The 13,229-nt window shown below is 51.0% G+C and overlaps 2 protein-coding genes across 2 annotated transcripts in view; one reads left to right on the forward strand and one right to left on the reverse strand.

Annotated features, from left to right (window-relative positions):
- LOC135888153 (zinc finger protein 721-like) overlaps positions 1 to 13,229 on the reverse strand; it is a 202,873-nt gene that overhangs the window by 111,050 nt on the left and 78,594 nt on the right. The window lies entirely within an intron of this gene.
- On the forward strand, positions 43 to 3,247 carry LOC135888070 (olfactory receptor 2B2-like). The gene is made up of 2 exons (XM_065415884.1): positions 43 to 48; positions 2,303 to 3,247. Exons 1-2 carry the CDS (start codon positions 43 to 45, stop codon positions 3,245 to 3,247), a joined length of 951 nt encoding a protein of 316 aa, XP_065271956.1.

Raw genomic sequence — 13,229 nt, forward strand, 5'->3', positions numbered from 1 at the left:
GCCTGGGCAGGGGGGAACTGGGCAGAGCAGAGCTGGAGGTGAATGGAGGTGAGTCTGGGTTTTTTTCCACCACTCGTTCATGCTTATTACTGGGGAGGGTCCAGGAGCTGGGGAGCATGTGGGATGGTTAGATTTCTTAGCTCTGTCCGATGGGTCTGATAAAACTTCCCTGCCTCCCAGGGGTGATGTGAGGATAAACCCACTAGAGATTGTTAGGTGCTGAGATACTATGGTGCTGGGGGGCAGACAAGTGCCATCGATTGGTAGATTTGATTAGGGTTGGAATCCAGGGGCCCCTAACCCACAAACATGCAGGGATAACTTTGCACAGGTGAGTAGTTAATCACCTGGGCGAGGGTCTGCAGGACGGTGTTTGTAAAGTGCCGTGTAAACCTGTTGTCCCGTGAGGGGCCCTGATCCTGCAAAGATCTACGCACGTGCTTAACATAAGCCCACGGGCAACCCCACTGTAAGTGGTTTGGGTAAAGGAGCTTAGGGCCGGTAGGAAGCATGGGCCACATTTACAAAGGGATTTAGGTGCCTGGAAGTGCAGAAGGGTGGTAGGTGCCTAACTCCTATTGAGACCAAAGGGAGTTAGAAATTTTTTTGGAAAATCCCACTTGGTGCCTATCTGCATATTTAGCCCTATCTGAACCCATAATCCCCCTGAAAATCAGTGTGATTTGGGTGCATCATTCCTTAAAGCTGCTTTGGAAACCCCAGCTCTAACTGCTCGTAGGATTCTGGGGTGCAATCCAGACTAATGAGGGGCTGGGTCACTCCTGCCCTGCTACCTTGGCTGCCGCACAATGTTTTGTTCTTGTAGCTTCCAACCTGGGTCGCTTACAAGCAGCCTGACAGCATTCAGGTCACACCCTGAGTGTCTGTGTATAGCCACAGCCCTGGTCCAGCAACTCTGACCCCAGCAGCCTGTCTGCAAACACCAGCCACACTCTGGCTTCCTGCAGCCTTGGTTACTACTTGCAGGGTGACAACAAGAAACTCCCAGTCCCAAATTCCCCCCCAAGACTTGGGTTCTGCACTGCCCGGCCCCTTCCTGGGCAGTTCAGATATTGTAGGTCTGTTGCCTCTCTAAGGAGATCAATATCCAACAGTTTGCTACTTTAAATGGAGTTACCCACACAATTCAGTTTAAATGCAGTTTGGATTATGGACTAAAACATGTTTATTTAACTACAAAGAGTTAGGTTTCAAGTGAGTACAGGTATAAGACATTCAAGTCAGAAATGGTTACAGGAGAAGTAAAGGGAAAACACTTCCTAGTACTAAAATTAACAAACTAGATTTGGCTCAAGGTGAATTCCCTTCCACATGTTCCGAGTAACATTGCTGAGCCAATTCTCAGAACAAGATCTGCTCCCAAAGTCCAAATGTTTCTTTTGTCTTCTTAGGGGAAAGAGCGAGAGATGGATAGGGAGAGATACCTTGGGGTGTTACTCCCCCTCACTTTTATAGTCCAGTCACCCTTTGATATGCATTTTCTTGAGGGTTCTGCCTAGCTAAAGTTCATTCCTGCTGCAAGGGCGGAAACAAGGAGTCTAATGGTGAAGGAGATGCCATGGTGTTGTTTGCTTCAATGCAGATCGGGTTGTTCCTGCCCCACTTCCTTGCCAAAGACTGGCCACTTGATAAGTGATTGCCCATCGCCTTTGATGACACCTGGCTAGACTCCTTTGTGTTTAACTGATTTACCCAGACTTGCCTGGTAAACATATTTCTGACCTAATGGACATGGAGAACAATTGATCACCATTCTCTTTATGACAAATTTTCACATAATTGAAGGCTGTCACCAGGTCCCCCTTCAACCTTCTCTCTTCTAGACTAACCATACCCAGTTCTTTCACCCATAAGAGGGGCAGAGGGCAGTTAGCGCTTCAAATTTGGGTTCATAGTTAGGAGCCCCAGTTGCGACCAGGATCTGTACAAATACAGAATAAAACAGCCTCTGTCCCAAAGACCTTATAATCTAAGCATCCATTTATCTATCACATCCTATTGCTCCCACCAACTGCCACAGATCCAGTTTTCTAGGACACTTTAATTCCCTGATGTATGGATCCTCCTTTGTCACTAAGTGCCACAGAACCACTTTTCTGCGACAAAGCATTTCCCTGGCAGAAGGATCCTACCTGCCACCCAACTGGCCCAGATTTTCGATGACAAAGTCCCAAGCGGGCGTGGTTCATTCAGAGCAAATGGGGCTGCCCTTAAATGTGTCTCCCTGGTGTATGGCTGTTGGGGCTCCTTTCGTCCTTATCTTTGTCCCTTCTCCCTGCAGGAGGAAAGAGGGAACGGGAGTTCCCAGTTCGAGTTCATCCTATTGGGGGTCTCGGACCAACCACGCCTGGAGATGCTGCTTTTCGTGGTGTTCCTGGTCTTGTACATCATGAACCTGGTGGGGAACCTGGCCATCATTGTGGTCTTGTGGCTGGAACCCTGTCTCCACACCCCTATGTATTTCTTCCTCAGCAACCTCTCTTTCCTGGACCTTTGCTACACCACCAGCACCGTTCCTCAGATGCTGGTGAACTTCCGCAGCACCCACAAGTCCATCACCTGGGCCGGCTGCGTGGCCCAGCTCTACGTCTTCCTCTCGCTGGGCTGCACCGAGTGCCTCCTCCTGGTCGTCATGGCCTACGACCGCTACGTTGCCATCTGCCAGCCGCTGCGCTACACAATCGTCATGAGCCGCCGCCTCTGCCTGCAGATGGCGGCCACCGTCTGGTTCAGCGGCTTCGGCAACTCCATCCTGCAGACCATCCTGACCGTGCAGCTGCCCCGGTGTGGGCGGAACCGGGTCGACCACTTCTTCTGCGAGGTGCCGGCCCTGCTCAAACTGGCCTGTGTTGACACCTCCGCTAACGAGGCCGAGGCTTTTGCTGTCAGTGTGATCTTCCTGCTGGTGCCGCTGGGCCTCATCCTGGTCTCCTACGGCTACATCGTCGCCGCTGTGCTTAGGATTCGCTCAGCCCAGGGCAGGCTCAAGGCCTTCAACACCTGCGCCTCCCACCTGGCCGTGGTGTCGCTCTTCTACGGCACGGCCATTTTCATGTATCTACAACCTCCGTCCAGCTACTCCCAGGACCGGGGCAAGATGGTCTCCCTCTTCTATGGCATCATCGCCCCCATGCTGAACTCGCTGATCTACACCCTGAGGAACAAGGATGTGCACGGGGCCCTAAGGAGGGTGCTGGGGAGGCTATTCGGGAGTAAGAGGACTTGAGCCAGAGAAATGAATTGTGACTGGTTGGCTTGGTTCTCTATGGAGGAGCAGTTCTGATCCAGCCTCAAGCCAGGGGGACTGGCTGGCTCAGGGGGCCAGGCAATGGACAATGGAGCCTTTCCCATCTAGGAGGTCTGCATTTTAAGGTCTCTGTTCATGTCCACACATGGCGCTGGGGCTGGGAAACCAGAGGTCACTCACCATGAGCCCCAGAAGGCAGAAGAGCATTTCAAGGCCTGGTGGACAGTGTTGGGCACCTGGCTCTGAATGGAGGAGATGGAGTGATGTGGGCATTTGAGAGTCATCTCTCTGCACCAGATCCAGCCAGCACAGACCATACTGCTCCCCCCATATAATATACCTCAGATTCTCTTTTATTCAATATTGATCTAAAAAAAAACCTCCAATGTTGCCCCTTTTCTATTTAATTTTCTGATATGGATAGTTTGGGGGCTTCTTCCCCATTCTCATGTTAAACTGCAGCTACTTCGGCATTTGGAGGGAAAAAGCTGACGCCGATCATTGCTCGAAATTGTGGATGGGGTTAATGAAGGTATTAAACTCATTTGAATTAACTTTCCCTTCAGATTTTTCCTCTTTTCTCTCAATTACCAAATATTGATCTAAAATCCCCTCCGATTTTCTCTTTATTGACTATTGATAGAAATTTCTCTCAATTTATGGACTCCTCAAGTTGCGCACCTTTCCCACTAAATTATAGAATATTGATCTAAAATCTCCACAGATTTGGCCATTTTTTTCTTTAATTGCTGAATATAGGGAAAGAAACTCTCCCACTTTAGGGTCTTTTTCCCCCCTCCCATTTTAAGTTGAAGCCACATCTGCTTTTGGAGGGAACCAGCTGGCTTGAGTTCTCGACCCACATGGTGGATGAAGAAAAGGAGGATGTTAACCTCCCTCTGATCTACTTTCTTCTCAGATTTGACCCCTTTACTCACTCAGTCTCAAACAGAGATCTCACACCCTCTCAAATGTTGTCCCTTTTCTCTCAGCTGTTGAAGGTTCATATGAAATGGCTGCAGATTTGGGGGTTCCCCCCTCCATTTTATGCTGCAAGAAATTCTCCTGGTCTTGGGAAGAAGTGATTAGGCCAAATCATTACCCCATGGGGTGAATGACTGGGGGAAGGAGGTTAAACATCCCAATGAACAAATTTCCCCTCCTGTAGGAGAATCAAATTCTTTTCTCTTGTGTAAATCAAAACCAGTGTGTTTGCTGATTTGAGTGACTTGCGCAATTCTTAACGTACATCAAGGCTAGAAACCTTCACCTCTCCAGCTGGTAACTGACCTGACAGAGGCTGTCCATCACAGTTGCCCACATGAGCACCATCTCTGAGCTGTCCATCCTCAGTTTCCACCCAATCCCAATTGCCATGAAATCTTCATATTCTGGTTCCAACCTCCCCTCCCGTCTCTCCTGCTAAAGCGGAAAGCCCAAAGGGACTGTGGAGTTGTAGCGTGGGCAGCAATGCGTCTTGGGAAAGTGGGCATAGATATTAAAGAGCTGTGTCCTTTCCAGCAAGACAGAGACCAGGGAAGCGATGAGATTAAGTCCTGGTCTATCATGGAGGATAGGTCCATCAATCACTATTAGGCAAGATGGCCAGGGATGCAACCCCAACCATGCTTTGAATGTCCCTAGCCTTTGATTGCCAGAAGCTGTGAATGGACAACAGGGAATGGATCAGTTGATGATTGCCCTGATCTGTTCATTCCCTCTGAACCACCTGACATTGGCCACTGATCAAATACAAGATACTGGGCTAGGTGGACCATTGGTCTGACCCAGTGTGGGCATTGTTATGTTCTTATGTACTAAAAATTAGATTGACCTAGCTACATTGCTCAGGGATGTGAAAATGTTTTTGCCCTGAGCACTGCAGTTATCTCAATCTAACCCCCGGTGCAGACACGGCTAGGTCGAAGGAAGAATTCTTCTGTCAACGTAGCTACCGCCTCTCAGAGAGGTGAATTAATGACATCAATGAAAAAACCCCTCCCATCGATGTAGGAAGAGTCTACAGAGACCAGCTCTGTGCCAGGGATGGCCACTCATCTCTGAGGCTTGCGGAGCAGGAGCTTAGAGCCTGGGAATTTGTGACTCTTTCTTGTTGCGATGACTTTTAATATTTGCCTGAATAATCTTCTTTAAACAGCAGCTCTGGAGAAAATAAAGTCGCTGCCCAAGAAAGAGCTTCACAAAGGATGTTTGCCTGATGTGTAACCTTGTACTATTTCTTAAAAGACTTGAGGATCATTTGGGCTGAAAGGGGCTGTACATCATTCTCATCGGCTCCATTCAAGATGTGGCAGGGAGGCAGCAATGTCCAGTGGTTAGAGAGGGGCTGCTGATGAAGGGAAGGTAGAAGAAGGGAATTTGAAGCCAGTGGGAGTCTGGACTCCTGGCTTCTGTTCTCAGCTCTGGGAAGGGAATGGGTCAGCGCAGAGAGGAGACTGGGAGTCAGGGTCTATCCCTGGCACTAGGCAAAAAAAATGATTTTGTTTGTATTTAATTAATTATAAAGCAATGAATGATAATAAAATAATGACTGCAATAAAACAATGATGACCATAAAATAAAAATAAAACATACGTGGGCAGGCAGACTGAGCGAGACAGCGAGACGAGCTGCTAGCGGATCCACAAGGGGGCAGCTGGGGAGATTGTCAATATCGCTCCGGTTTAGCAGGTGTATCACCAGGCTTGTCAGAATTCCAGTTTTATGTTTTTATAATTTCAATTTTTATTTTTAGGCATTTTTTAATGTTATCGATTTACATCGTTGCAGTTGTGGGAATTAATCAGGATCAGCAACAAGGGGGTTAGACAATAATTATTTAATGAGTTAATAGGCGTTGAGATTCAAAAACGTTAAAGCTTTATCAGCGTTAAAACACACTGTCCGCATCACATGTCTAAATATACAACGGAAATATCCGTATATCAAACTGGAATAAATTCTCAAGCAGCCTTTCTCTTGGGTTGCCTGTCTGTTAATGTTGATTACTACTGATGTGGAAATGTTTTTTGTGGGGCTGTGTGTGTGCACGGTGAAATCGACGTTTACTGATCAAACCTAATCCTTCCAAGCCCAATGTATAATAGGGAGGGTTCATTTGGCTCCCAACTAATGCCACATACAGATGCCCCCCGACTTACGCAATCGTTCTGTTCCGGGAAGCCTTGTGTAACTCGAATTTTGCGTAAGTTGAAAACGTATACCCATACGTTACGCAAAAATTTCCGCAACTTGAAAATCCTATTTCTGGCTTATGGAACTTTTTCCGTAAGTGCAAATTTGCGTAAGTTGGATCTTGCTAACGCGATGAGTGTCTGTACCTCCGCACATGTGTGGACATGTGTGCACATGGGTGCAGGCATGGATATAGGCCAGGTGTTTAATTTTTCTCCAGTACAGACAGGAGCATCTGTGGGAGATCCAGGGGTCTGGGAACAATGGGGGGTGGGCTAAGGAGACTGGAAGCAGGGGGAGGACCCAAAGGGGAGGGGCAGGAAGCAAGGGGCGGGGCCAGGAAGTAGGGAGAGAAGACAAGAGGGCGTGGCCAAGGAGGGGTAGAGGGCCATGAAACAGGGGGCGGGCCAAGGGGTTGGAAGCAGGAGGAGGGGCCATGGGAGCTGGGAAGGAGAAATGGAGAGGAACCATTATTCAGTCCCTTAGGTTCGCAGTGAGCCTCACCCCACACCCCCGCTGGGGCCTGGTTTGGTTTCTCCCTCCCGATCCCACAGCCCAACAGAAAAGGTTCTCTTCACCCCTCCTCCCTCGGGCCGTACCACAGCCCCCAGTAGAGGGGAATCTGGAGGAAAGAAACCAACTCTCAGCGCTTCGCCCTCCCGGCCACACCAACGTGATAGGCACGGCGGGGGAAGAGGTGTAACAGCACTGCAAGAGGGGAGATGGAATCCTCCTCTTCCTTCCTGCAGGACTATTCAGCCCCCCCCCCCCATGTGGGATTGGACTGTTCCAGACCCCTCTCCAGGTGGGGAATTGGGCGCGTCCATTCCGTCTATTGGGGGAGACATTGATAGTTACATCAAATCCGTCTGAGAAAGGTGTTTGGGGGGTGAATCCCATAGAGAGAAAGGGGAGCGTTATGGGATGGAGCTTGCGCCTGGGGGTAATTTTAACTACAATGGAAGCAGGGTTCTCGTTCCCCCCCCGCTTCCGATCCGAATGGTTTGCTCCGCAGGAAACCCAGATCTGGCTGCGCCGCCACGGTCGAGCCGTTGGGGTGGGCGGAGGGGGCGGGGTTTCGCATGTGGGCGTGTCCAGCGTTCCAGTAAATGAGGGGGGAGTTTCTTACTGGGGGCGTGGGCCGAGGAAAATTCGGAAGGGGGCTTGACTCCCGGCCGAGCGAGGGGGAAGGAAGGGGGAGTGGTCAGCCTAAAACGTGGGGCGGGGCTAGGCTGGGGCGACGCTGGGCGGGTCGAGCGGTTGCTATGGGTTCGCTTCCGGCGCTGGCAGGCGGAAGTGGCTGGAACCTGGTGGTGATGCTGCTGTTGCTGAGGCGGCTCTGGGTCAGTGGGGAAGGGGCGGGGGGTGGGAGGCAGGAGCAGCCGCCTCGCGTCCCCGCATGTTTCCAGGCGGAGCGGGAAGGCGCTGTCCCCATGTCGCCAGGCGGGGGTGGGGAGGAGCTGCCCCCCATATCTCCAGGCGGGAGGAGTAAGGGGCTGCCCCCCATAGCCTCAGGAGGGGGGAGGAGCTGCCCCCCATATCTCCAGGCGGGAGGAGTAAGGAGCTGCCCCCCATAGCCTCAGGAGGGGGGAGGAGCTGCCCCCCATATCTCCAGGCGGGAGGAGTAAGGAGCTGCCCCCCATAGCCTCAGGAGGGGGGAGGAGCTGCCCCCCATATCTCCAGGCGGGAGGAGTAAGGAGCTGCCCCCCATAGCTCAGGAGGGGGGAGGAGCTGCCCCCCATATCTCCAGGCGGGAGGAGTAAGGGGCTGCTCCCCATAGCCTCAGGAGGGGGGAGGAGCTGCCCCCCATATCTCCGGGGAGGGGGAAAGAGCTGCCCCCTATATCTCCCATATCTCTAGGGGGGAGGCACTCCCCCCACCCCATATCTCCGGGGGGGGGTGGGCAGAGATGGACTGGGGAACTCAAGGATGAATAAATATACTACTATGTGGGGGGAAGAGAGAGGTTTCCAATGGGGTGAAGGTGCCGTCGGGCTGGAGCTCTGTATTAGGGTGAATGTCCCATGGGATTGGAGGGGTTGTTGGGGTGAATATCCTTTGGGAGCAGAGTGAGGGAAAAGATTCTGCAGGGTGGACAGGGCAGAGCGAATGTACCATGGGGCGTGTACAGGAGGTGAGACCACATGGAAATCCCACAGGAGCAGTGGGGAAGCGGCATATTGGGTGGACGTGAGTAGAGGTGGGACATTGGTCAGATATAGTACAGGAGGGTAGGTGGAGACAACATACCATGGGAGCAGTGGGGGGGGGGGACCTTTGGGGAGGAGCATATTGGGCAAACATCTCACAAGGAAGTGAAGATTTTGGGAGGATATATGATTGGAGCATAGTTGGGGAGGCATTATTGGGTGGATATACCACAAGAGAGGAAATGGAGCTATCCATAGGAGCAGAGTGTGGGTGGGATAATAGGTGGATATATTCCAGGAGAGGAGGAGGTTGATGTGACTGGAATAGGATTGAAGGGCCCTGGCTGTGTGATAGATGCTGTTAACATTGGGACTATAAGGCAGGAAACTAAACCTTGTCCTGAGAAGCAGGTTTTTGTGTGGGAGGCAGACCCAGGGAAGCAGGTCTCAGTGATACTCATCCTCTGTTACCCGTCCTGAGTAGTAGGGGAATAAAGGCAGTATGGAGGCTGATCCTGTTGGCATTAATACTAAAGAGCGGGAGTGGAAGCCAGTGTCTAATACAGTTGTGTGTCTGTTACACAGAGCCAAGAAGGAATTGAAAGGAGACGAGGATGGCACTCCGTACCCACCTCCCGGATACGAGACTAGCTGGCTGGGATCTGGTGGGACTTTAGGAGATGGGACACCAGGGCTTTGGTTTGTCCCTGAAACTGGTGGTGCACCAACTTGTGCCTGGGGAGTGAGAGCTCACCAGGAGACACGGATGAGCAGAGAGCTGCCGGACGGTAACAGCGATGAGGCGACGTGACCTGTGGGCAAGCTGCAGCAGCGCTGATCGGGAGCGGTGAAAACCAGACTCTTGTATATGCTGCCGCCCTCCTCCCCAGAGACCCGAGGGGCTGTAATGGCTTGATTCTCTGGGAGTCTTGAAAGACACTTGAGGAGAGACGGGGAGTTATTTCAAGGCTTGGAGAGACCAGTACAGAACTTGTCCGCTCCTTTCAGTGGGGGAAGCTTGGGGTGTGTGTGTTAGCTTTGAACCAGGATAGGGGGAGCTGTGTGGCCCATTCAGGAGGCGGAGAGGCCCTTTTCTGCTGTTTCTCCTGCATTGAGTCCTCAAGTGAGGCCCTGAAAGGGGGAGGGGGGAGCCTAGATACCCCCCTCCCCCAGGAGAGAACCAGAGGCCAGGAGTCCACCAGCAACACTGAGCCGACACCAATCAGGTGAGATTTATTTATGATGTGCCTTTCAAAATTGGGAGAGAAGCTAGGCTTTCCTGCTGTTCTTTCCATTGTCCTCTTGTTTCTGTTGCCCACTGGAAGACGGTTTCCTTCTGCCTTGAGTCCATCCTGCAAAGGAAGTGACTGGGAAAAGAGAATGCGTGTTGGAGGGTAAAGAAATCGCATTGGATGGTTAATCGGTGGAACTCATTGGCACAGGATTTTGAGGTACACCTCTACCTTGATATAACGCTGTCCTCGGGAGCCAAAAAATCTTACCGTGTTATAGGTGAAACCGCATTATATCGCACTTGCTTTGATCCACTGGAGTGCGCAGCCCCACCCCCCCGGAGCACTGCTTTACCGCATTATATCCGAATTCGTGTTATATCGGGTTGCGTTATATCGGGGTAGAGGTGTAGTTCAGTATGAGGCCAATAGCTTGGTAAACTAAAAGGCTGGGACTCTTCTGTGAATACATATAGTGCCTCTGGGATAGGGCTACAACGGTGATGGTTCGAGGTGTAAGATGATCAATAGCTGTGGGTTACCAACCAACATCCTTCCTGCCATGGGATCACACTGTGTGTGTGATGCCTTTGGAGCATCTGGTGCTGGCTGGCATGTGACAGTGGAACAGATGCTTCTGTTCCCTTAGAGATGGTCCCACTGAGGTGATAGAGGGGGGTTGGATGCTGGATTAGATTGGGACCAGTGGTCTGATCTGGCATGGTAGGGTGTGGATACTGGATTAGATAATAACAATAACACCTACCTCTTACCTAGCGCTTTTCATCAGTAGATCTCAAAACGCTTTACAAAGGAGGTCAGGATCGTTATGTCCATTTTACTGATGGGGAAACTGAGGCACAGAGCAGTGAGGTGATTTGCACTCAGGAGGCCAGTTGCAGAACTGGGAATGGAGTAGATGGATTACTGGAGTCCACAGGCCCAGTGGTCTGATCTGGTGGGGGTGAGGAAAAGATACTGGATTAAATGGGCCCAGTGGTTTGATCTGGCAGGGGTAGGATGGGGTGGGGCATACCAGGCTAGATGGGTCTTATCCAGCATGGCAGGGAGGTCCAGTTCCTACATTCTTGATCGCCGATGAGCCCGCCGACTGTCCCATCAGTGGCACCCTGAGCCCTGATACTGGTCCCTTGCCTTCTAATGGTGACCACCTCCCCCCTCCCTTCTTCATAGGTTGCTTGATGCATAACTGGGTGACTTGGAGCAGCGCTCTCTCTGGGCTTTGCCTCCCCAGAGGGTCCAGCAGCACTTTGGGACCAATGCTTTGATGACCACATTGGGGTGGAATCCTCTGCAGGATCCGCCCCTTTCCAGCAAGGCGGGAGTTAAACCCGAGTATTGCTCCCAAGAGGCGATGGTTTTTTCATCAGATGTGCTGGGCTGATGGGCATCTGTACTCCTGAGCTGGCAGAAGAGCAAGCTGCTCCCGCTCACTCCCACCTTCTCCCTGCCACCGGTGTGTCTGGGCCTTCTAGTGCTGAGAGGGAAGTTAAATGCGACTCTTTCAGTTCTTAGCCTCCTTGTTACACTGAAAATCATTCTCATCTGACCTGCAGAGTCCTGCTAGGAACGCAGCTGAGAACGCACATACTTGGTTTATGCACAGACCAGCTGAGAGTCATTTTCAGTGCAACTGGTGCCCTAGAAGGGAAAAGCCAGGTATCCCATTCCCTGCCCTCTCTGAGCCAGCCAGTGCCCCTGACCTGGGGTGTGACTGGAACCAGCTCCTCCTTGAGGGGAAAGGCCCCATATCCCATTCTCCAATGCCCCTGAGCCAGCCAAACCCCCTCTACCTGAGGTTGGATCGGAATTGGCGCCCCCTGTAATAAGAATGCCTAACTTCTATGAACAAGACAAGGTGGGTGAGGTAATAACTTTTCTTGGATCAGCTTCTGTTAGTGAGAGCGCCAAGGTTTTGAGCTCCACAGAGCTCTTCTTTCATATTTTGGGAGCAACATGGCTACAGCAACACTGCAAATAACGGTTATTTTAGCGCTTATCAGTAGATCTCAGCACTTTACAAAGGAAGGCTGTATCGTTATTCCCTATTTTACAGTTGGGAAAACTGTGGCATAGAGCAGGGAAGTGACTTACCCAAGTCCAGAAGGCCCCATTCCCTGAGCCTGCCAATCCTCTTCGACCTGGGGGTCTCTTCGAAGTAAAAATCCCTGTAATCCCATTCTCTGAGCCAGCCCCTCAGCGACATAGGGCTGGATTGAATTTGACCCTGCTGGAGCATTTGTAACGAGGGATGGCTGTAGGCTCCAGAACTCTGGTACCAGTCCCGCTTATAAACATCCTTTTGGTGTTCTCTGTTTAGAGACAACGATCATTGGCAGGCAGGCTGGGGGCTGATGGGTGTTTACAGGTGTTAGGAGGGAGGGATAGCTCAGTGGTTTGAGCATTGGCCTGCTAAACACAGGGTTGTGAGTTCAATCCTTGAGGGAGCCATTTAGGGTTCTGGAGCAAAAAAAAATAGTTGGGGATTGGTCCTGCTTTGAGCAGGGGGTTGGACTAGATGACCTCCTGAGGTCCCTTCCAACCCTGATATTCTATGTGTATACCCCAGTGTCCTATCTCTTCCCAATACCAGCAAAAACCAAGACATGTTTTCTTTTGTTTGTTCTGCACTGCAAACTTGAACGCAACCCATCTTCAGCGAGCGAGTGACAGCACTTTTCTGTACGCTGCTAGTTAGCCGGCAGCTAGATATTGCCTTTGCTCTTGGGTCCATCTCTATCCCATGCTCAATCCCGGCCCCTCATCTCCCCTCTATCTGGCTGTGGGACCCCAAGCTTTAACAGGGCCCGAAGGTGCTCAGAGCAACTGAAAATGAAGTTGCTGTGCCCTGACATGGTGTGTTTTGGTCGGGGGGACCTATTTTCATTTACATCAACACATTTCTTCAGTGTTAACACTACTGCTTATGTCAGTGTCCCCAGCACATTAGTAAGGGTTTGTCTACACTGCAGTCATAGGGTGTGGAGTGGACAGACCTGAGCGAGCCTTGATCTAATTAGTTCAGGTCCCGGAGTGATCTAGCTGCACAAGTAACTACCCAGGGTTCCAGATGGGCTTGTGTAGTCAGTGCTGGCACTGCTTCGCGGCTCTGGTACCTGAGCGTAGCTAAACTAAAGCGGGCTCAAGTACGTCTACATGAGCTGCAATCGCACCCTGCGATTGAAGTGTAGACGTACAGAGGCAGCTACCTAAGGTGTCTTACAAAAGGAGGTGGACAGATCAGACAGCATAAAGTTAACCTGTGAAGGAAAAACAAGTTGGTTGAATTTAATTTTAAAGAAGTGGCAGGTCTAGACTGTTTGTAATTCAGGTGATTCTTTTGTGCCTCCCTGAAAATCCAAC

The sequence above is a fragment of the Emys orbicularis genome, chromosome 13, assembly GCF_028017835.1.
Source record: "Emys orbicularis isolate rEmyOrb1 chromosome 13, rEmyOrb1.hap1, whole genome shotgun sequence".
Taxonomy (NCBI): Eukaryota; Metazoa; Chordata; order Testudines; family Emydidae; genus Emys; species Emys orbicularis.